This window comes from Lytechinus variegatus, chromosome 2, assembly GCF_018143015.1.
Source record: "Lytechinus variegatus isolate NC3 chromosome 2, Lvar_3.0, whole genome shotgun sequence".
NCBI lineage: Eukaryota > Metazoa > Echinodermata > Echinoidea > Temnopleuroida > Toxopneustidae > Lytechinus > Lytechinus variegatus.
In genome coordinates, this window is record NC_054741.1 from 45,472,831 (window position 1) to 45,496,942 (window position 24,112).

At 42.5% G+C, this 24,112-nt stretch overlaps 1 protein-coding gene across 8 annotated transcripts in view; it reads right to left on the reverse strand.

The window, feature by feature from the left end:
• Positions 1–898: 898 nt before the first annotated feature.
• Positions 899–24,112, reverse strand: part of LOC121408143 (piezo-type mechanosensitive ion channel component 2-like) — a 188,249-nt gene continuing 165,035 nt past the window's right edge. For 7 of the 8 annotated variants that reach the window (XM_041599476.1, XM_041599472.1, XM_041599475.1 and 4 more), the window contains 2 exons: positions 2,232–2,409; positions 899–1,285 (listed from right to left, as the gene is read on the reverse strand). In XM_041599476.1, coding sequence (XP_041455410.1) covers positions 1,033–1,285; positions 2,232–2,409 — 431 coding nt within the window. In that variant the 3' untranslated portion in view covers positions 899–1,032. Of the gene's footprint in view, positions 1,286–2,231; positions 2,410–21,896; positions 21,938–24,112 lie in introns of those variants that run through there. The other variant, XM_041599478.1, reaches the window with a different exon arrangement.

Consider the following 24,112-nt stretch of genomic DNA (forward strand, 5'->3'; position numbering starts at 1 on the left):
TCAAACATGATCCGCCTCCCCTGTGAAATGAAGCGACAAATAAAACGACTGAGAGAAGTTTGAGATAAAAATTAACAAAATTATATCCATCATAAAATTGAATTCCCATAGCTATAGTCTCCAGCCCGTATTAATAAAGGGCTTTCCTTCCCTGGCCCAAACAGCATTCTCCATTAGCCTATTGTCTGCTGCTTTGTTTGGGAAAATCAAAAGCTTGTTTTTTCAACGATCTGTCAAATAGGATCAAGAATGTTTTCATGCAAGATTTTCTCAACCATGCGTCAATCATATTTTCCGCACAAGGGCTCATATGAAAGATGAGAAAATTGATATTTAAGTTATGAGCTTTATTTTCTGAATAGATAGCTTTAAAAGCGAGAAAAACTCACTTAAAATTGTAATTTGCTGGTGCATATGGAAATTTACTATTTTCTGAATAGATAGCTTTAAAAGCGAGAAAAACTCACTTAAAATTGTAATTTGCTGGTGCATATGGAAATTTACTAGCACCTCTTTCTATTGTTCTAACTCAGTCATGCATGCATTATGAACATTGGGAGTGGCTTTAAATGAAAGAGGGGGAACATATCTTTTTATTGGTGTACATGTCATGAAGCAAAATCATGATAGGAAAAAATACACTGAATCACGGTTTCCTCTTTTCTGGGACACACTGTATTATAAGACTATTGTCATAATAAATATATTTCTCCTTTAAACTCACTTATGGAAAGTTGAAAATATCAAAATTTTGTTTACATTAATTGTATGTTAATGTTTAATAATGCTGTCATGGTCAAGAAACCATTTTAGTTGTTACTGCCAGACAATTATGAACAATTTGTTTGTCAAAGAAAGTGAACCTGTAATGTTAGAAATTTGTCTCAAAATTGGCTATCCACATCCTTAACTAACCACAACCTTAACCCTGTTTGCATTAAACCCAAATTCAGAATAAGGGCCATCATCTATAAACCTAGTCTAAGCTTATCTTCTTTCTTTTCTCCTCATTCACTTTCACTATCTCTCTCATCAATCAGTCTTCCACTTGGTGACTTTGATGAGTGTCTCTGGCGATCGGTAGAGAAAGATAAGTTTAGCTGTTAGATCCTCTTCCAACTCCATCTCATCACTCTCTCTCACAAGATAGATATCTAGACAAAGCTTGAGGATGCGGTCTACGTTAGGTAGCTCGTTGAACATAATCTGGTAGGAGATACCGCTGAAGTACATTCTAAGGAAACGACCAATCACAAGGACGAGGGAGACGTACAGACCAATTATTCTGTGGGATACAAAGAAAGCCATACATTAGTGAGTTGATATTCATTATTATCATTATAATTACACAAAAATAATTTTTTTTGCATATTCTTTCAACTGCAAATCATAAATACACAATTAAAAAACACGCTGACTGACTTAATGAAGTAAGCCTTGGTGAAATACATTGATGCCAAAACGCAGTAAATAACTATTAATATTAAGATTAATGTTTGGCTCACATTTGATGATGGATATCTTTCAATAACTATGATTCTTCATCTTTGGAGCAGTATAGATGGCTAGAGTCAATGAAAATTCAATGTGGAAGATAACAAAGTAACCTTTTGGAAACCTCTCTTCCCTCAGCTGTGCTTCAGAAAAATAAATACATCCAAAAATGACACTTTGTTCCATCACTTTTACAAACAATAATGATTTGCATAACATTCACATCCCTCTGTTCAGGCGCTGAACAGATATAATGGGTACCTTCAATGTACCAAGTACTGGAAACATATGCTGGGGCATTACTATCTCAAGTCTTTTGGAAGTGCAATAAGGGCAATTCAATATTTGTATGTGGGACATCCTTGAAATATTTTCTCTATATTTTCTAGTTCTTATGGACTTACCTTATGAAGCAAGCATTTGATTAACTGTTGTAGGCTTACGTGTTACTTGGACTTCCAAATGATTATGTAATTTCTCTTAACAATTTATTTTATGTATTTATCAATTTAATTTTCAGTGTCCATTGTTCATTGAGTGTCATTTTCGACAGATATGTGTGCTGTATAAATCTTGCATCATTATTATTATTATTATCATTATTATGTAATGCTCTCAAATATGCATGATGGAGAAAATACCGGGTTGGTCATATAAAGATTGATTATTTTATGGCATTGCTTATAACGTGATATATGCGTTATTCAAGAAGAGTTTCATAATGATGTTATAATTACCCATAACTTGAGAGCGGTGCAAGAAGCTCTGATGCAACCCTTTCATTGAATGTGAGTATCTGGATGGTAGAACTTTCTTCAGAGGAACTATCTGCCACCTCCCACCATTCCTTGGTTCCTACAAGGTCTAATATCCCACCAACCTCCAGATGTAAAGAGGCATTAACATAACCACCTTCTACAAGAAAGATACACAGCAGAGAAAAATGGCATAAGTGGTGGGGGAAAATTGATCATCTTCCTCAAGTGAAAGAGAGGCAGTATCATCTTATACAAAGTAGAAATTATCAAAAGTGGTACAGAAATTCATATCAGTCCTTGGTGGGTGGTTGTGACTCTAGCTCTCTACATATTCCTTTTCCCTATTTTGGTGTGGTATACTTTTTCATACTAGGAATGCTTATACAGTGCGTCCCACAAAAAACAAAACCGAGATTTAGCGATGATTTATCATAACTTAATCATAAATACAATAGACAAATGACCTACGGGCCAACGTAAAGCTTAGAATCTCCTCTTTCATCTGATACTACTTAGATTATTCCTCATTCACGCATAAGTGAGCAAAAACAATTCGAAGAACGGATGCCAAAAACTCATTTTGGCGTGGTGTATCTGAATTTCTAAAAGAAAGTCACATGACTAAAAAGTTCAATATCTACTCTTTTATTTGATACCTTAATCACAGAAAATGGTCAAGAAGTAAAAAAGTTATGATCCCTCGAAACAATGCTTGTATTTCCATAATTTCATTAAATAAACGTGTTTTCACCGGTTTCCCCACAGAAGTTTTCGCAGGGTAACAAAAGACTTAATGCATGGCTGATCGTCAACAAAACGGAGTGTCGAGTGAGTTTGAATATTAGCCTGTAAAACCTCTTCATTTTATGAAATTATTGAAAATCAAGCCTTGTTTCAAATAACCAACACTTTCTTATTTCTTGACCCTTTTTTGTAATTGAGGTATCAAATTAAAGAGCAGATATTGAAATTTTTATAAATGTGGTTTTCTTTTTGAAACCCAGATACAGCCCGCCAAGTGACTTTTTGGTATCCCCTTTTCAAATTGCTTTTGCTCACTCATTCGTGAATGAGAAATAATCTAAGTAATTTCAGATGAAAGAGGAGATTCTAAGCTTTACAATGGTAGGTCATTTGTCTATTTTATTTAGGATAGTGCTGTAGCCGAATTGCCGAACCAAACGGAAGTTCGCCGAACTTGGCACTTCCCAACTGGTCAAAACCGAACCGAACACAAAGGCCTGGTTCGGTAGTTCGGTAAAAGAAAAAAAAAGTATGTTAATTTGCAATGCATAAGTGCGATGACTAATAGATTTAAGTATAAAATAAAATATGAAAATACTTACCTGATTTTCTTATTTACGAGATAACTCATACATCTACTTGATTTGCTAGTTCAGCCCTCTGGACTGCCATACCCGAATAGAACTTCCAAGGATTTAAAAAGCGCGAGCGCGCCCTCTCCCGTTCAGGCTTACTACCCATGATCACCGCGCAACTAGCGTCCATCTTCCTCACCTTTCGCAAGCCCATACGTTGAAACATGTTGCTACGCAAGGCGGAGGGTCGGTGGGAGGGTATCAAGTAGATGTATGAGTTATCTCGTAAATAAGAAAATCAGGTAAGTATTTTCATAATTTACTTCAATAACTCCATACATCTACTTGATTTGCTAGACCAGCACGGACTCAAACCGTAGGGAGGCATGTTTTCAATTGTAAGCCTAAGAAAATTTAAAAGAAAAAAACAAAAACAACGAAATTTAGGGAGAGGGGGAAAAAGCCGCAGCTGCTTTAAGCGCCGAAGCAGCAAATCTCGCCTCGCTGGACGGAATGTCCTTCAAGTAGAAAGAAGTGAAGGAGTTAGTTGAGCGCCAAAAGGCGGCCCTCAAAAATGTCCTCGAGAGGAATGCCCTGTATACTCAGGAATACTAAGTATCATGGGCCCTCGGCCTAGTGTCAGGAGAACAACATCACCTGCTGACTAGAGCGTAAGAATCGAAATTTGTTGAAAATTTCAACAAGAATCGTGATCGGAAAACTGAAGCTTTTAAGGCTCAGTAAGTGATCAATCGACCAACCTGAGAAGGCGAGATATCTCAGAATCCCCTACCGAAATTTAAGCGTGCCGCTTGCTAGTAACTAGCATGCGACTAGCAGGGCACTCGCTTAATAAGCGAGTGCATGCTAGCGAACAGTCCCTGCTCGCTAAAAGATCGCTTAACTATTACTCTGCACGCATATCACACGCTTATTAAGCTAACCGCATGCTAGTTACTAGCATGCCGCAAGCTTGCGCAAGCTAGTCGCACGCTTCCCGCAAGCTTGGAAATTTCTGTAGGGGTAAGCCTCCGCGTGGGAGAAAACGCCCAGAATTCGATATCTGTCTCAAATGCGTGAGGGCAGAAATCTGCAGAATTCTGATAGAGAGCTGTGGTAAAAAGTTACTAGCGGTCCGAAGGGGACCAGGAACGACGGAGAGTAGGGATTTAGGAAGAAAACCACTCGTAAGGCAGACAAGGGTCGAGAAAGCGACTGAGTGCCATCCTGTTAATAAGGAATGCCGCGGACATGTTGCCTATGTAGAATAGAGCAGTCTGGTCAAAACAGCTCAACCGGGCGTGTCAGGGATACAGCGCGGTACACATCACGACAAAAGTGTGTTAGACCGAGTGATCGAGAGAGAACTCAGGATCCCCTTTCTCCCATACTGATTGAAGCACCCATCTGAGGGTGCAGTGCCCGCGGTGGAAGAGGTGGCTTGGCTCAAGCCACCATCGCCGAGAGAGCCCGTGAGGCTAGGCTGCGATGGCTGTCCGCTGGGCGGGGGAATCCCTAGCAGCAGCAAGTGTACGCCAGAGGGAGCTGGCGAAAAAAAATCTGTCACGATATTACGTGTAAACGACCATCAAGAGATGCTCTAAACGAACAGACATCGCCAGATATGATACCTCAACCGTTACATTCCCAACGGAATCGAATGAGGTAGCAACGGCCCTGTCCTATCAAGTTAGGGACAGAAACTGGCTAAGAGTGTCGAAGTCCTCGCTTGAAGAAACAAGCGAAGGAGACTTGAGGAAGTAATCACAAAATTTCCATCAGTCTGCGGTGAGAACCAGTTGTTTATGAAAACAGTCACAAGGCCTGTTTCTCAGGTGATCGTAAGAGCGAGCACCGCCGGCGCCGGTTGCGGCAGCGTGGAACAGTCCGATATCGGTAAGATAAGGAGCTCCAAAAAGCTGCGGGGGGGGGGCGGCAAAAATGACGCCCTAAGCAGCGGGGGATGAGAATCTAAATTTCTAAAAGAAGAACTCCAGTGAAGTAAATCACTTACATGGAGAGGCTCATCCACAGTCGGCCCGAGAGAAGGCGGGTCGTAGTGATCGTGGTTAGGAAGGCATAAGCATACATCCATCCACTGTTACATCATCCTCGGTCGTGCGGTGACCCTGGCCACATGCCTTGCATGGAAGGAGGATGAAAGCAGCATGCGGGGCGACTCGAGTGTGCCGTGAAAAAATTTCTAAGAAAGAAGCCGATTCGACTAACGGGCACGGTAAAGACATCCACCGTAGACCACTCCGCACAAGGAGGGAGCGGCGGAGACGCCCGCAAGATTGACCCACATAGAGGGCAGTCTATAAGATAGACAGTTAGAGCTCGACCGATGGTCTGGCGGTGTACAGTTTGGTGTGAACTCGCCGACCCGGTACGGTGGGTGTGCCCAGAAAGTAGGCATAGAATGCCGACAGAGAATCCTGGGGCTTTAAACAAGTTTGAACGCACGTACATAGCCAACAATCTCATGAGATGTACGGCGGTTACTTTCCTCCGAGATGATGTTTACCCAACCGGGAAAGACTCGGGGAACAGCTGTGAATGTCAACAGGAGGGATATCTAGCATATGAAAAGCTGATTCCTTCCACGTATTCGGTGCGGGTGCTGCCGGCGGTGTCCGGGGGGACGACCGGTGATGGCAGCTCGGGCAGGGTTCGTACGAGCCGCCCGAATACGAGACAAATAGGTTAACATAACCATAATGCATCGGGTGGTGAAGGCATAGCGATTATTAAGCACAGGAGAACTTTTAATCGCCGTGACATTCAGATCCGATATACATACTCATAAGCTCGGAGAGCTATGAGATAGTGAGACATACCGCTGAGCGGTGATGGTGCTCATATCAGAGTCGCCCTCTCTTCAGCGGCGATCGCTGGAGAACGGGTGTCTGTACTATAGCCCTGACTCTGGCGTTGCAAGGGTAGGAGCTAAGTAAGACAGGGCACCCTTACTTTCGAATAGAAAGTGAGGTTCAGGCCAGAAAAGCGACGGTCCCGTCGCCTGGGCGGACGGTCCGCGGACGTGATAGGTTGTCCTCTCAAAGCAGCCAAACATTCTCACGAGAGAAGTGCGGCATGCGGTATGTAAGAGATTCATACCTCCAATCTACGGGCCCGCTTAGGGGGAAGAATGGAGAGGGTTACCGCTGAAGGAGTCGTCGCCGTATGTGAGCTTGACGTAGAGGGCGAATTCGGGAGTACCTGCATAATAATCGCCCCCCCCCCTGCCTCTGCCTTCTCGCTAGCCTCGAGAGGCTTGAAAATTTCGAGACGGCGGCGCCGGAGCCTGGCGCTTCCGGGCAGCAGCAGAGCGGGGGTGGGTTTACACCCACGGAGCTGGCGGCTTCCTCGTCGTAGGAGCCGCCTCGTCTAGAGCGACCCCGTCACTCTCCGAGACCCCCAATTCGGCCGATTGAGCTCGGAGCGCCTGAAGAGGCGGGGCGAGAAAATATGGACTCCCTTGCTTCATCAATACCCCCGCTCGGAGGGTAGATGTGAGGTAGATACTTGTCAAGCAGCGCCTGAGCGCTTACTGAAAAGTCGCCCGCGGGATAGGGGTTGTCCTCGTAAAGGGAGTCTCGCTCTATGGACTGAACCGGGAGGTTGTCCAGTAAGCGCCGGGGTGGCCCCGCGTGTCGGCTGGGACACGTGCTCTGAGATCGACGAAAATGCTGGAAAGCACACGCGATCTTGGGGCACCCGGTTAGTCGGTGCACTGGCTGGCGATTTAACAGAATCGCTCGAGGATTTCCCGGGTGTCTGGTGGTTATTGCCCACTTGTCTCGCTTGATGCTCAGGGGCATCAGCGGGGTGAGTAGACGTCGAGGGTGGGGTGAACCCGCACTACTCGAAAGCAGAATGTAGCAGCATGAATAGCTGTGACATCTGACCACCGACACAAGGGTCTGAAGGAGGGACGCCCATGGCAACAGGGCTGGCCGACCTCACCTTCGACCTCTTCTTCTTCGCGGCCTCCGCCGGTGTGGCCGGGGCAGAAGAAGGCACAAGAGGCACGGGTGATTTCTTACGATTTGCCGCCCCTGGCAGGGCGGCCGTCAACAACGAAACTTCACCCGAATCTGACGGGGTCAGATTGTGGTCACAGTCTGATGTGTGACGCCTCTCGCGGTAGCAGAATGTAGCAGCATGAATAGCTGTAACATCTGACCACCGACACAAGGGTCTGAAGGAGGAACGCCCATGGCAGCAGGGCTGGCCAACCTCTCCTTCGACCTCTTCTTCTTCTTCTCTTTCTGCGGGCTCCGCCGGCGTGGCCGGGGCAGAAGAAGGCATGAGAGGCACGGGTGATCTCTTACGATTTGCCGCCCCTGGCAGGGCGGCCGCCAACAACGAAACTTCACCCGAATCTGACGGGGTCAGATTGTGGTCACGATCAGATTGTGGTTACAGTCTGTGTGACGCCTCTCGCGGTCAGGGGCTGGGCGATCTCTCCCGATGCTGTCAACGGAGGACGACTTATACGGCAGAGATCCTGACCTGTGCCGGGGGGAGAGAACCGCACTCTCCCTCCGGACTTCTGGTGACCCGGTAGCCGGTGGGTCGCATAGCCCTATGGGTGCTGCGGCGGCAGGACCTAGTTTAGGCTTGGAAGCCTTGGCTACCACTTTTTCCTTTGTCCGAGACCGTGGCACCACAGTCTTGGCCTTCCTTCTCTTAGCATCCGACCGCAAATTCGGAATGCTGATCGCACCCTCATACTCACCGCCGCTGGGCGCTCACCGCGGCGTCCCTCCTGCTCGCCTGGAGGCGGCCGACTTCTGTAACTTGCAATCGGGACGGTCCCCGTGGAGGGCACCAGGTCCTCTGGGGCTGTGTTAGTCCCATTCAAAGATACCTCTCTCTACCCTGAAAAAGGAAAAACAAGAATTTTTTTTTTTTTTTTTTTTTACAAAGATCTCGCTTAGATTAAAAGTGGAGACCGGAGTGGTCTTTCCCTCCTCCTAAAAGGAGTTTGTTTGAGCAAACAGAACAAAACAAGAGGGGAGGGGTAGGGAGGAAGAAGAACCTAAGAATAGTTTAGGTATCTGCCTGTAAGAAAATAAAAAGGAGGTCGGAGACTTTGAAAAAAGAACTCCTACAAGGTTCCCCTACTATATTCTCTTTTTTTTTTGTGCCCGAAGGAAAAATTCGAAACAAAAATTCAAAAATGAATGCAAGTTCAGAAGAGAAAGAAGTTTCCACCTGCGAAGAAACACAAAAACAAGCATTTCAGAGCAGGAAGAAAAGGGATTGAGAGACAAATAATTCCTAGATAAGAGAAATTTTACGATAATTTCCAAGAGGAAAAAAAAAAAAGTAACCTCCTGTGGAAAGGTAAAGAAATTCAGAACAGGAGGAAGGAGGAACGTCTCTAGTAACGATTCCAAGAGGAAGAACGACACAGTAAATCCTCAAAGGGAATCGTAGAGCCCGCCTGTCGAAATAAAAAAATATATAAGACTAGGAGGGAAGAGGGAATTGAACGAAGAAAACAATTCCGGGACAGGTCAAAAAAATTTCTAACAGGAAGGAGACCCCACCTGTAAAGAACAAAAAAATTTTTTTTTTTTTTTTAGGGGGGATTGAATAACCAAACAATCATCAGGTATAATTGCGTAAGCCGAATTAAACAATCCCCGAAGCGTCTGTGAATAAAATATTAATCAAGAATTTTATTCAGAACAGAAAGGAAAAGGAATTGAGCTTTAGGATCCGCCTGTGAATAAAATATCAATCAAGAAATTTATTCAGAACAGAAGGAAAAGGAATTGAGCTTTAAGATCCGCCTGTGAATAAAATATCAATCAAGAAATTTATTCAGAACAGAAGGAAAAAGGAATTGAGCTTTAAGATCCGCCTGTGAATAAAATATCAATTAAGAAATTTATTCAGAACAGAAAGGAAAGAGAATTGAAGAATTAATCAATCAATAATCAATCGAAAATCTTAATAAATCAATTCCAGAAAGCAAGGAAGGAACAGAGTTGAAGATCCCAACCTGCAAAAAGAAATAACAATAACACCCTCGACAACAAAGTGTAGAGGCTGTCTAGAATTTAATTCAAAAACGGCACCAAAAGCCACCACGCTTTGAACGTGAAGAACAATAACCATGACAGGTGGTGAAGGCTTGCTGCCACGTAGGCAGGCCAAGCCCGGTGCCTCGCGAACGCGCTAGCGATGCGGCGCGATGAGAACTCAAACGTTAGAAAACAATTTAAGTGTCACCAAAAACACGTCTAAAAAGTCACGCCAAGTGTAAATTCTGAACACAATCTTACACACAAATGGAAAGATTGAAATTAAAAGGGAGAATGCACCACAGATAAGCGAAAATAATATACCAAAGCTCAAAAAGATTTGAGCTCTTAGGAGACTTATCTGAGCACGTCTTGACAGGTGGCTTGCCGAAAGCAAAAGAGGAAGATGGACGCTAGTTGCGCGGTGATCATGGGTAGTAAGCCTGAACGGGAGAGGGCGCGCTCGCGCTTTTTAAATCCTTGGGAGTTCTATTCGGGTATGGCAGTCCAGAGGGCTGAACTAGCAAATCAAGTAGATGTATGGAGTTATTGAAGTAAATAAAAATAATTATCGGTCAGTGATTGTGCTAAAAAGAATTCCACTCAATATATTTTTAAAATCCACTATGATAGCTCCCATCTCATCTTTGATTGAACTGTTATCAACTTAAAAATATTTTATTTACATGAATATTTTTTCTCTTGATAAAATGAGGGGACATTTTGAAGCTAAACTCGGAATAAAAGTGTGATGTAATTACGTATTGCCGTAATCTATCGTGATCGTAATCGGACCTAATCATTTTGTATTTAATAAAGAAAAAGAACCAGACATAAATTTATTCCTCGTAAATGACAAGGTATAACAGCTTCGGTCTCGTGTTTGATTGAATTTTTATCATTTTCAATTTTTTTTAAATAAACATGAATTAATTTTTTTTCTTCATAAAATGTGGGGACATTTTAAGCTTAACTCAATTAAAAAGTTTAGTTGAATTACATATTGCTCTAATCGGACGTACATTTACTTGTTTTGTATTTTAAAAAGAAAAAGACAAGAAATAAATTAATTCCTTGTGACTGACAAAGTAATCACTGGCATAATTGGGGATATATCCCCCCCCCCCCCACTTTTCGAGGAGGGGGGGATGGCCTGTACAAACATCCCCACACTTTTTACGGAAGAAATGAAAAAAATTACAAGAGATAATTGTTTTATTGGTGAAAATTCTTCCTAAAATACCACTTAACAAATAAAACAATATTATTGAATCATAAAATGCAAATAAAGAGCCAGTTCACCATTTCCAAATGAAATACTTATGTCCTTATTATAACACTGAAGAGAAACCCCCGTTTCTTCCAATTCATCAATGTTGGGGTTTTGGGGGAAGGGATTAAGATGGAATGTCAAAATTTTTTTTAATGTAATCTCTAATAAAACCATTAAACCATCATGGGGTAAAAAAGATAATATCGGAGGGGTATTTGCCATATGGACATACAGTGGCGTAACTACAGGGAGGGGGGCATGGGAGGCACATGCCCCCCCCCCATCGACTGACCCCCCAAAAATGGGGAAAAGGGGAAAAGGAGAAATGAGGGAGAAAGGAAGAGAAACGTATTGAGAAAGAAGAAAATATTCATTATAATGTTACATTATAATCATGTTATGTTACATTACATAAGAAACATTTTTATCATAACTTTACGAAACATAATTTGCCCAGGGCCTACGCCTTCATTGTTCCTGGTGCTCGCATTGTCTGTTTAACGAGATATATAATCCTGTTGTACTAAAACATCCCATTTTCAAATCAATATAAACCAAATATATTTCCTAGCACTTGAGTTATCATTTTTTTATGTAGTGACATATATGCCCATCTTATGACTCAAAAAGTGATTGCCCCATGTTAAGGTCTTGGTATATAAACATTTCCTGTCCGTGATTACGTTCGCATTAGTGGATTGGTGAGATATGTCTGCTCTTCATGAATTCCTAAAATCAGTCCTTAAAATGTCCCTTCTTCTGATCTGAACATCAAAAATTTTCAGCTCGCGCTTTGCGCTCGCATCATTTGGTTAATGAAATACGTATATGTGCCTAGTTAATTCCTACAAAGAAACCTTAGAATGCCCCACTTTGGGTCTGAATTATCAAAATTTTCAGCTCGCGCGAACGCAATATTTGATTAGTGAGATGCTTTTGATAATCATGATTGCAATGACTCCAAAAAGTGTTTCATGTGTTTAGATATTGTAATAAAATCAGCAAGCGCTTGGCATTCGCATTAGATGACTATGGTGAGATATGCATGTTCTTAATGGATTCCTAAAATATATTCCTTAAAATCTCGCTGTTTGGGGTCAAAATATACAAAAATTTCAGCTCGCGCTTCGTGCTCGCATTGTCTAGCAAGACAGGTACCTATCATGGTTACACAAATTTGATTCTAATGTCCCATTTTAGGTGTGAATATAAAAAAAATTCAGCTCCCGCTTCACGCGCTCATTCAGTGATTCAAATACTTTGCTGGTGCCCCCACAATGCCGTGACCCATGGTACGCCACTGTGGACATATCAATGACAATTCCTTGCATATCTAAAAACATGATTGCAAAAAAATGCCAAAATATTTCAGTCATCCCCCCACCCATCAACACGGATTTACGCCAGTGAAAGTAATGGTAAAGTATATATATTCCACCTTCTGAAATTTCCATATTGATATAAAAGATAAATAAATAAGAGATGAAGGAATGAGGTTGAAAAAAAACAGAAAAGATAAAAATTCAAACCAAATCAAGGCATGTTCCCTGATCGATGTTCTGGAAATAGTTGGTAAGGAAAGTTGAAACAGGAAGTCCAAACAACCTGCTCTCAGTTGCTATTATACAGGTAAAATTCATATTCCGAACTTGAAAAGTTTTTTCCATTGTCAATATTTTTTGAAGTGGTTTAATCTGGTCAATTACTGAAAATGAAATGATCAGTTCCATCTTAGTTCTGACGATCATCACCGAGTGATTTCACAACACTAAAATAAACAGTTCAGTCCCATGTACTCATTTTCAAGTTGGAAATATGTTTGAAGTCACGTAGCGTCGATCTTTCTGGACCAAGAATGGACTTTATATTTTATCTTTTTAAGATAATTGATTGACCAGATTCAACCACTTTTCAGAAAATAGGGACTTTCTAAAACATTTCATATTCTTTGGAATGTGAATTTTACCACTATAATAACAGTTTAGTGGAGGTTGTTTGTCTACTGTTTCGACATTCCCGATCAACACTTTCCAATTTGAGAAGCTGCGTTGGCAATGACATTGTAATCGATCATGATCATGGCTACATGAAATAATCATGAAAAAATATATTCTTATCTTCGTAGTTCTGTTTATGTCCTGATTATCTCACGTTATCAATATTTTTTTTCATTTAAAAAATGAAAGTAGAAATGACTTGTATTTCTTGTTTAAAGATTAAAACAAGAAAATTATGCAAACATTTTCATAACTATTCTTTTTAGAAACAAAATTTATTATAAATATATGACAGATCATTGGCAAGTTTTTCTGTTAATTTGGCATTTGATGCAGTATTTGGTACCCTGGGGTACCAAATAATAATCCGCCATTTTGTTGAATTATTTATTTTATTTTTTGCGCTGTACCCTGTGTTACCAAAAAATGTGTACAAGTATATTTTAATGTTTTGTACAGATTTTTTCTTTCTTTTTAGTGATCTTATGTAACAATTAATGCATGCAAATGATAACTTCATTCTAATTTTCATGTTCTGTTCTAATCTCCACTGTTCAATAATAACACCACCCCCACCGCGTGTACCAGGGCGAGTTTTGGGACTATATTAAAAGCTAATCTTTTGTGTAAGTTAGCTGTCGAAAAGTATACTTAAATTCTTAAGTATAACATAATTTGTTTACTATTATTGGCATTAGATTGTATCAAAGAAAGGAAATAGGCGTTGTGATCATTGTCCCCATTCATTGTCATGATTGTCGCACTAATCGTACGACCGAGATCAACATGACAACAATGTAACTGTACACTATTACAACACAAGATGGCGCTGCACAACGCCGTACCCCGGGGTACTATGGTACCCCGGTGTACGGCGTGGTGCATCATTTATTGCCGAACCGAATTGAACCCAAACATGCCGCCTGACTTGCAGTACTAATTTAGGATTAAGTTATGAAAATCATCGATAAATCTCGGTTTCATTTTTTGTGGGACGCACTGTATAGTCAAAAAGGTTAATTATCATGGAATATACTCTTATGTTTCTCTTGCTCTTCTAAAGCCAAGTATTAAAATCATTTAGCTTGGACCAGACTGTTGATGAAAGGAAGGTAAGGTGCCTGCAATATCCATTCTTTTCACATACCCCCTATAACTCTTTGTCCGCCGTGCACGGAATCCCCTATTGCCGGATGGGTGGACACCAGAAATGGGTGTTCTGGATTCGCATGCTTAGTTTACATGGCTGCAACTTTTTTATGCTTTTTCCTACAGAAAAAATGTCCTGCAGTAAAGTTGTACAGTATAAAATTGGCTTTATATTGATGTATATTCCATAAATATTCACTCATGTTTAGAGATTGTATCTGATCAATAGAAACCTTCAAGTTTCGATTGGCAAACTTTAAGTGTACAGGTTATTCATTCCCAAATTTTTACAAACTATTAGAACAAGCTACTTATAACCCATTTGTCATCGAATAATAGTTCAGGCCCAAAACTCTAAGCCTATGCTATTTTTTTCAATGGCAAGGCAGGAAGTTCAGCTTAGGGAGCTTAGCTTTTGTGATTGATAGCATTGTATAAATCAATGTAATCGCATTGTTGTGAGATTTGTGCCGATCAGCGTACTTGGCGAAGCAGCAAGTGTGCCAATCGGCGAACTTGGCAAAGAGTTAATAGCTTCCACTCTTCTTTATATCAAATCTGTTTCTTCCCTTTCGAGAGGTTAATACAGTTTCAAGAAAAAATGTTCCAATGCCTGGATTTCGTTTCCCTGAATTTTTGGCCCATTACGAAAATTTCCCATTTGATTCTCGACCGCACTTCGGACTGCAAACTGCGGTCGGATACCCCGTTTTTTCGTTTGGAAACTCTCAAACAACATTTCCAACCCCGATAAACCCATCTTGGCCAGGTAATCCCCTTGTCTCAATTTCACCACCACGGGCCAGCCAAATGAGCGTTGAGCCAAGGACGAAATGATAAACAACAGCTGTGCTATTACGTAAGACTTGTCTGCCTGTAGAAGGATCTTCGGAATGAAATTATTGTATTCGATATTAATCACGTTTTCAAAGGCATATTACATTCAGACATCCAATACTAGTCCATTTTCAATTTCGAACGAAGAAAATCGACCTCGAAATAAGGAAAGTAAGCGAATAAAAATGACGGCATGTTTTGCAGAAACCAAGCTCAGCGCTGCGCATGCATCCCGTCGTGTGTGGCCCCCTACTGTGACTGTATATGCCGGGCTCTTGCGTTATCTTTGGACCGATGTCAAGAAACAGGTGTTTTGAAACTTGAATTGCTTGCTTTGGGCATGTTAGGGTTTGTCGTATTTGGAGAAGAGAATTTATGAGAAGGGAAACCAGGGTATAGTGATCTCAAATGGAAGTTTTTCGTCATGATTATGGTTACCACACCAACTCAATATCTGAAAAAAATATGAAAAATGTGTCTTGCACATCTATAGCTTAAGACCCAGGTGTGTGCCAACTTCCATGAGCATAGGTCATAAAATGAAAAAGTAGCTCAATCCGCATGATGTTCGCATTAATTGTTGTAATATGCCATTACCAAGTCTATGCAGGTTCCAACATAAATAATATGCCTTGCCCATCTGACACACAAATAAAGTGTCTTTCACATCTTTACCTCAAGACCAATGTGTGAGCCACATTTCAGGAGAATTGGTTGAAAATTGATGAAGTAGTTCAAAATGCAATATTTTTACCTAATTTTTGGAATAAAATACTGTTCCCATGGCAACACAATTTCCAACACATGCAAAAAATGTGTCTTGCACATCTTTACCCCACAGACCAATGTGTGAACCAAATTTAAAAAAAATTGAAAGAAAATTGATGAAGTAGTTCAAAATCCAAGATTTTTACCTACAGGGTAATTTTTGGAATTAGACCAATGTGTGTTCCAAATTTTAGGTGATTTGGTTACAAAGCAAGATTTGCAACAGATCGACCACCCGACCGTATGCTGATTCTTATACAGTGTGTCCCACAAGAAATATATCAAATAACCAAATCATATTCTATACAATTATATAATCCTAAACTAGTATCTATTTTATAAAGAAGAAAACAAGGAAATGAATCATGAAAATACTTACCTGATTTTCTTATTTACAAGATAACTGGATATATCTACTTCATTTATGCTAGTTTATGTTATACAAATCCCAATAATGTTCTGTAATTTGATTGGTCCAAATCGGATCACATTATATTCAGCGAATTGCACTATTGCATCCAAAATGCACTATCCTGCACTCTGACGTCAGATTGCAGGATAGTGCGAGGTCTGGAATTATCAAGAATTTAGATCAAATATAGCATTCGAGACAACTCAGTAACATGGGGAGGAGGGGAGTTGTATAAAACAAACAATGCATGCATTCTTGTGCATAGAGGACCTAAATAATGAACTCTATGCTCGACTCGCCAAATGGATATACCGCACTTGTGGACCTCGGTGCGGTATATCCATCGGCTCTTCTCGCACATCGTTCATTATTTTGTGCATTATTTGTATCAACTCGCACACCGAAACAAAGACACATAACTTCTTGCGTGATAGCGCCATCTCCCTGTGCATCCTTCTACAGAAATCATTGTACTCTGATGTCCATCTTCCTCGAATTAAGCCTTGAACATTGAGACATGGTGCCAGGCAAGGCGAGGGGCCGGTGGGAGGGCCTCAAGTAGATGTATCCAGTTATCTCATTATTAGAAAATCAGCTAAGTATTTTCATGATTTACTTCAATAACTAGGATACATCTACTTGATTTATGCTAGACCAGCATGGATTCACACGTGGGGAGGCATGTCCAAAGCAAAAGTATGTACGCAAAGAACTATGGAGATGAAGACAGGGAGGCCGTTGCCTTCAGGGCTAAGGAGGCAAAATTCGCCTTGTCAGACCAAATGTCTTTCAAAAAGAAAGACATGAAGAGTTGGCAGAATACAAAAAGCGGCCCTCAAAATATCGTCAAGTGGAATACCTTGGAAAAGGGCCCACAACGACCCAATGCTCCTGGGCCCTGTCTTACAATGAGATACAATTGATCCAATCAATTGTAACTCTATGGAAATCCATCAGTGTCATAATTTTTCTTCAGGAAATGTGCAAAATGTCCTTTGTAAACTAAGGAGAACACACCAAACTGTCGAGCAATCAATGAATTTATAGATATAAATATATCTAGAAAAAAATTCGAGCAAATATGCATTGTACATGTTGACTTTGCTGGCTTTCCATAGTAGCAATTGATCGGATTAATCGCAACTCTTTGTAAGATGGGCCCCTGTTATCATGGGCCTTCTTCCTCACATCGGAAGAAGCACGTCTGCACCTGCCAACCTAATCGCTAAAACGATCAAGCATGAGATGGAGTCGCGAGATGCCGCAGTAAAAGGTTCACAAAAAATGACAGTTGGTCAGATATACGAACACACTTCGTCTAGTCGAAATACCATTTCAAAGCCCGTAAAGAACACCAAACTTTATCTTCAGAAAAGAAGGAAAGTATAAAATGGGAGCCAGAAGGACTCCACAGAACAGTTACAGAACAGCTAAATAGTTTGGTTCCTGACATTAACGAAGGCGTGGGAATTAAGCAGACTCTACACCACTCCCACCTAAAGTGCAATGCACAAGCATGCAAGGCTACGCCTCTGGCCAGAGGCGATCACAATCACTAGGCTGTCTTGATGGATAAATGATGCCAAGTTGCCCAAGCCAACGGCTCAAATAAAGGTTAGCGAAGGCGTCAAGTACGGCTGCCAGGCTCCAAGACGGGGCAAAACTAGGCTAACGTTTGAGAAATAAAAGTGTCAAGAGTCTCATAAGAAGATTCGGATAAGAGACATTCAAACCATCAGGGAAACCGGCATTAATGGCTGCAATATGGCTGAGTGATAGCCCCTGATGGTCCATAACGCTCTACCTTCGTCGAAAAATCAGACCAGGAAAACCACAATCGGAGACACTGGAGCCTTGCATGGCTCAGCAGAATTATCGCTACACCAATCCGAAAAAGACTAAGTCAAGAATTGTAAAAACCTAGAGATGAGTCTGTCCAGCTTTCAGCCACAAGAAGAGCCACTTGCTGGGAAAATCGTAAGGCCCTAGCATCCTAGCCTGAGAGCGGCCAAGCAGTTAAATGAAGAACCGCTGGCCATAAATGCTTGATTCCCGAGAGGAGTTGAGACACCAGGTCCGGCCTCATGAGAAGGGTGAGAGGTTCTTCCTCCAATAGAGAGAGGAGTTGGGGGAACTGCTAAGTCATATGGAGCTTATCAGGATTACCCATGCCTTGACCATCTCGGCTTGTGGTAACTAGCGGTATAAATATAAACGGAGGGAATGCGTAGCATCTCAGATGCTCCTAGTGAAGGTAGAAGGCATCAAAGAAGGTGGCCTCTGTCTCCTTCACTTGAGAACAGAACACCAGCAGCTTTTGGTTTGAGAGCTGTGGCAAACTGGTCTATTTCCAGCGGCCCCGAAAGGTCTTGGATCGACCGAGAAACCTCTGGGTGGAGAGACCACTCAAAGGGTAGGCACGCGTGTCAAAGGAACTCGACCAGTTACCATCCTGCCGGTTTATGTAAGCCGCAACAGACCTGTTGTCCATGCGGATTAACAAAGTTCGGCCAACCAGCTTGTGCTGGAAGTGTCGGGGAGAGTTGTGTACAGATAAAAAAAACATAGCACCTCAGTTACCCAAATAAGAAGGGCGAGGTGAGAGAGAAGCTTCCCCTCGGAATCTGCGACAAGAAGGCAGTCTTAAAAACGAACAGCCGTAGGGCTTGGCTTCTCAAGTGGGCTGCCAAGGCGGTGATCACTTGGGTGAACACCCTTGGCGCCCGTTATCGATACGTCATATACTGGGACTGAAAACCCCAGTAGATCCCGCTTGGCATGATGAATGGGGATGTGAAAGTATGCTTCCTGTTAGTCGAGGGAGATGGCAAGATCTGACGCCTCAAGCGACGGGAGGATGGAGGTCAATGTTTCCATCCGGAAAGGCTCCGGTGGAGTGAAAGTGTTGATCACTTTCATGTTGAGAGTCATCCTCAGTTTGCCCGAGAGTTAGGGGGTCACACAGATCGGGGATAGACCAAGATATGGATTGTCTGTTAACCTCTCAATCACATCCTGTCCTATAGCACGGCGACGTCGGTCACAATGTACTGATGGTGGAGAATGGGGATGGCCAGCGAGGTGACTCGCATTGCGCCGAGTGTAAGGGCTTCTATATATTTATAAAGAAGCCATCTCCCATGACGGACACACGAATGCATCGTCCGTTACTCGGTGGAGACATCCGTCGACTGGACCCCAGGCTCAGGGCAGTCTGTCAAACAGACTGCTTGGGCTTGGCTGAAGCCTGGTGGTGGACCTCTCACCTCTGCCCCTGCCACCACGGGAAATGATAGCCAGTGTCCTGGCGGGGAAATCGATGACCCCACAGGGAAGGTGCCCAGGACTGTCTCTGAGCCAGGCTTCCTTGCAGAAGGTACCAATAGGTGGGAGGCCTTGAACTGTTTAATAAGCTTGGACGCCTGTTTGTGGCCATGGATCTCCTCCTGGAGAGGCGTTGCCGCTTCTCCCCCAAAGAGATGCATATCCGACTGGGGAACACCTGGGATAAAGCCATGAATGTCTATGGGAGGAATATCTAGCTTGAAATATAGCCTTTGGGCGTTCGATGGTGGCAGCAGTGCAAGCTGCATCCATAGGCCACCGATCAGTGAAAGCATAGTTCAGGCCTGTGAGTGGGGTTTCAAAAAAATAGTGGAAAATTCCGCTGAACTGCGTTAGCTCACTCACCAATGCATAGACTGAAGAGCTTGGAGGCCCGTAAGTACAGACAACGTATTTTAGCAGTAACGTTAGATCTAACAGTGGAAACCTGATTTTCCAATCGTTTTTAAAATGTCACATAATGAAAAAGAAATCACATCCATATTTACGAAAAAATGTTTAAAATTCATAAATATCGTACCTTAGACCGCAATTACCGCTAATTCCTTTGAAATAATGATTGAAACATCGTCATCTTCGATCCTTTCGTTGGTCAACGTAAGTTTCCATCTTGGATGACATCATCATCCTTACAGACGTATTTACCAGTCGCAAAATATCGCGATTTGAGCCGCTGCTTTGTGCTTGTATGCCAACAACGGCAACGGTGCACGGTGTGATCCGCGCATAGAGATGTATATATCTCTATGGATCCGCAGCAGTTTCATTCAAAACTTCGCGAAGGCAAAATACAAGGCAAGGTAACGTGTATATTCACAACACACTCATTCTGCTCGCATCCATTTACCTAGACTTGTTTTCCAGCCGTTTTGGATAAAATAGCGGAATTTTGACTAAGAAAAAAAACGGAAATGAAACACAGGAAAAAAGCGGAAATTGAAATCACTCTTAAAAATGAAAATAGCGGATTTCCGCTAAATAGCGGAGATTTCACAGGCCTGATAGTTTCGTCCAATTTTGCTGTGACATTCAATTCCGATGCCTGCGCTCGTAAGCCCAGCAGGGCTCCGAGGGAAGCAGTGAGCCTAACCGCTGAGTGGGTATGATGCCCATATCTAAGATTCGAACTCTCTATGTACAGCGGTGACCACTGAAGAGACGGGTGCCTAGTCTAGCCTGACTTGACCGAGTTGGGGAGACTAGGACATAGTGGCAAAAAAGGCTTTCATATCTTCTGTAGAAAAGGTGAAGCTTATGCCACGGACCGTCCAGGGGTTTCCTCATGAGTGGAATGCCCTGAGGCAATGGGCAATGTATGAGCATGGGCAAAAAAAAGAGGGATTTTTCTTCCTCTCCATCTACAGGACCACTCGGGGTGGGGAGGGGGGAGGGGTAGTTGCATGGGAGGTACTGCTAGAGGAGCTCTCTAGCATCCTGTGCGGGACTGGCGGTAGACTGGGGAGCCGCACTGCCTGGCGAGTCTAAAAAGGTTCGTCCTCTGATAGAACTTGCTCCGCTGTTAGCGACAGGGGGGTTGGCTCATGAATAGACTCCTCTCCCAGCGGAGCACCTGGAGCTACAGGGGCAGTACGGCCCCGTGATCGACTGACGGGCATACTCAGGAGCCTGCCGACAGTTGGGGATGAATCCCGTGTGTCGGTAGCACCTGCAAACTAGCGGGATTTACCCATGCAGGTTAGCATCTGCTTGATCGGCTCAGTGCTCGGGGACATCGGCAGCTGAAGCCGACGTGGAGGGTGGGGGTACAAACCGCCACTGCTAGAAGGCGTTCTAGAGTAACATGAAAGTTGCGTTGCCTGGTCAAGTTAGCACAGAGTGCCGCGGGGGCTGAACGTCCCTGTGATCGACTCAGGGGCAGATTCAGGAGCATGCCTACATACTAGCGGAGGTTTCCCGTGCAGATGTGTGGACCGGCAATTCAGACGAATTGCTGGAGGCTCCCCAGGGTGCAGGCATCTGCGTGATCTGCTTGGTGCTCAGAAAAACCAGCGGCTGAAGCTGACTAGAGCGTGGGGGGTACAAACCCGCACTGCTCGAATGCTTTCTGGAGCAACATAAAAGTTGTAATGCCTGGCCATCGGCACATAAATTAGAAATAGAGGTCTGCCCAAGTTAGCAGGGCTTACGACTTTGGTTTTCTTCTTCTTCTTTTGCGAGCTCTGCCGGGGGAGCAGAAGAAGGTACAAGAGACTGGAAAGAGCATGAATTCTTGCGTTTTGCCTTCCCGGTAAGAACAGCCAATGACAGAGAAGGAATATCACCCGAATCTGACGGGGTCAGATTTTTGCATGAGTGCGATGGCGTCAAACTCCTGTGTCTCTTGCGACTAAGGGCTGGCAGCCCTTCGCTGATGCTCCCTGAGGAAGACTGACAAGCCCTTGCGCAAGGGGTCTTTCTCTGTTACCCTCATACTGCCGCTGATCGTTGGGAACAATACACCAGCTTGGTTCTTCCCCAGCGGCAGCCGTGGAATCATCAAGGGATGAGTCGGATACGCTCATCTTCTTGGAAAAGTTCTTAATTCTGAAAGAAAAAAAAGAGGGGCGAAAAAAAAGAGGAAGGGTAGGGGGACGAGGGGGACCTACGGCAAGGTAAAGCTAAGAAGCAAAACCTAAAGAGGGATAAAAAAGACCGCATCAGATGCCGTACCTGTAAGGCTCCTTAAAACTAAGTCCAAAGACATAGATTAAGAAGGCCACCTGTGAGAAAAACAAAGGTTTTTTCTTTTTAATTAATTAAGACAAACTAAGTGTCGCTAATTAATTAAGCAAAAACCAGGCTTCGTAAGAATAAGTCAAAACAAGAGAATAAAGAAACCTGCCTGAAAGAAATTATATTTTTTACAAAAATTCAGAAAAATTAATTATCACTCATTAATAGAAAGCTTCCTAACAAGTGGAATGCCTCTGACCGTCTCACCTCCATCACCCGATTCAACATAGCAGCAGTGTTGACTTTGAAAACTACTATAACTCGCACAAGATGTTCAGTGATACTTGGTTACTCTTATTTCCACGTTTTATGAACTAGACCAATACACTTACAGAAATAGGATGGTAATTCAACAAATTCCCCCAATGTGGCCAAAGTTCATTGACTTCACATGACCTTTGACCTTGATCATGTGACCTGAAACTTGCACAGGATATTCAGTGATACTTGATTACTCTTATGTCCAAGTTTCAAAAGTCAGATCAATAAACTTGCAAAGTTCTGATGGTAATTCAACAGATACCCCCATTATGGCCAAAGTTCATTGACCTTTGACCTTGGTCATGTGACCTAAAATGCGCACAGGATGTTCAGTGATACTTGATTAATTTTCATGTCCAAGTTTTATGAACTAGACCAACATACTTTCAAAGTTATGATGGTAATTCAACAGATACCCCCAATTTGGCCAAAGTTCATTGACGCTAAATGACCTTTGACCTTGATCATGTGACCTGAAACTTGCACAAGAAGTTCAGTGATACTTGATTACTATTATGTCAAAGATTCATGAATCAGATCCAAAAACTTTTAAAGTTTTGATGACATTTTAAAAACTTAAGCTCAGGTTAAGATTTTTATGTTGATTCCCCCAACATGGTCTAAGTTCATTGACCCTAAATGACCTTTGACCTTGGTCATGTGACATGAAACTGTAATAGGATGTTCAGTAATACTTGATTAAACTTATGGCCAAGTTTCATGAACTAGGTCCATATACTTTCTAAGTTATGATGTCATTTCAAAAACTTAACCTTAGGTTAAGATTTGATGTTGACGCCGCCGCCACCGGAAAAGCGGCGCATATAGTCTCACTCTGCTATGCAGGTGAGACAAAAACAAAGTCTGAAGACAAGACTAGCTAAGGAGGGAAATAGGAATAGGGTGGAGAAAAATCAATTCAAGACAAGGCAACAAAAAACAAGTCAGGAGTCGCACAAAGACACTATTACGCAAGGAGAGAAGTGCGCAAAACCTACAGTGGAAGAAGTCATAGGCCTGTAAGAGCGAAGTGAAGCAAAGCAACACAAGCTCAGAACGAGAAGCCATAAATTCACTAAAATTCTTGTAAGATTGCACTTGGGTAGAATCACAATAAACAGAATCTGATATATGTCAGATGAGTAACATTGAAATTGTGAAAAAAGCAATAAGAGCTACCAAAACGCGAGAAAACGTAAAAGTTTTGGGAGAGCACTTATCTGACAACCGTTGATGGTGCATCGCGAAAGCGAAAGAGGAAGATGGACATCAGAGTACAATGATCTCTGTAGTAGGGCGCACAGGGAGATGGCGCTATCGCGCAAGAAGTTTTGTGTCTTTGTATTGGTGTGTGAGTTGATAAGCATAAACTTGCATAAATCGATTAGATGTATCCAGTTATTGAAGTAAATTAAAACGTTTTTTTTAATCCATAATCTCATCTATTTATCAGATGGGTATGAATGAATAGGTCATCCTCAAGTCCTGAACAAAGGAAATCCTTGCAGATTTGCAACTGAGGCTGAATGTAAATAGATATAGTAAATAGTGGATGTGTTGTGGTCTAGTGGTTCTGACTCTCGCCTTTCAAACAGAGGGTCGTGGGTTCGAATCCTAGCCATGGCGTGTTTTCCTTCAGCAAGAAATTTGTCCACACTGTGCTGCACTCGACCCAGGTGAGGTAAATGGGTACCGGCAGGAAGTAATTCCTCAAAAAGCTAGGCG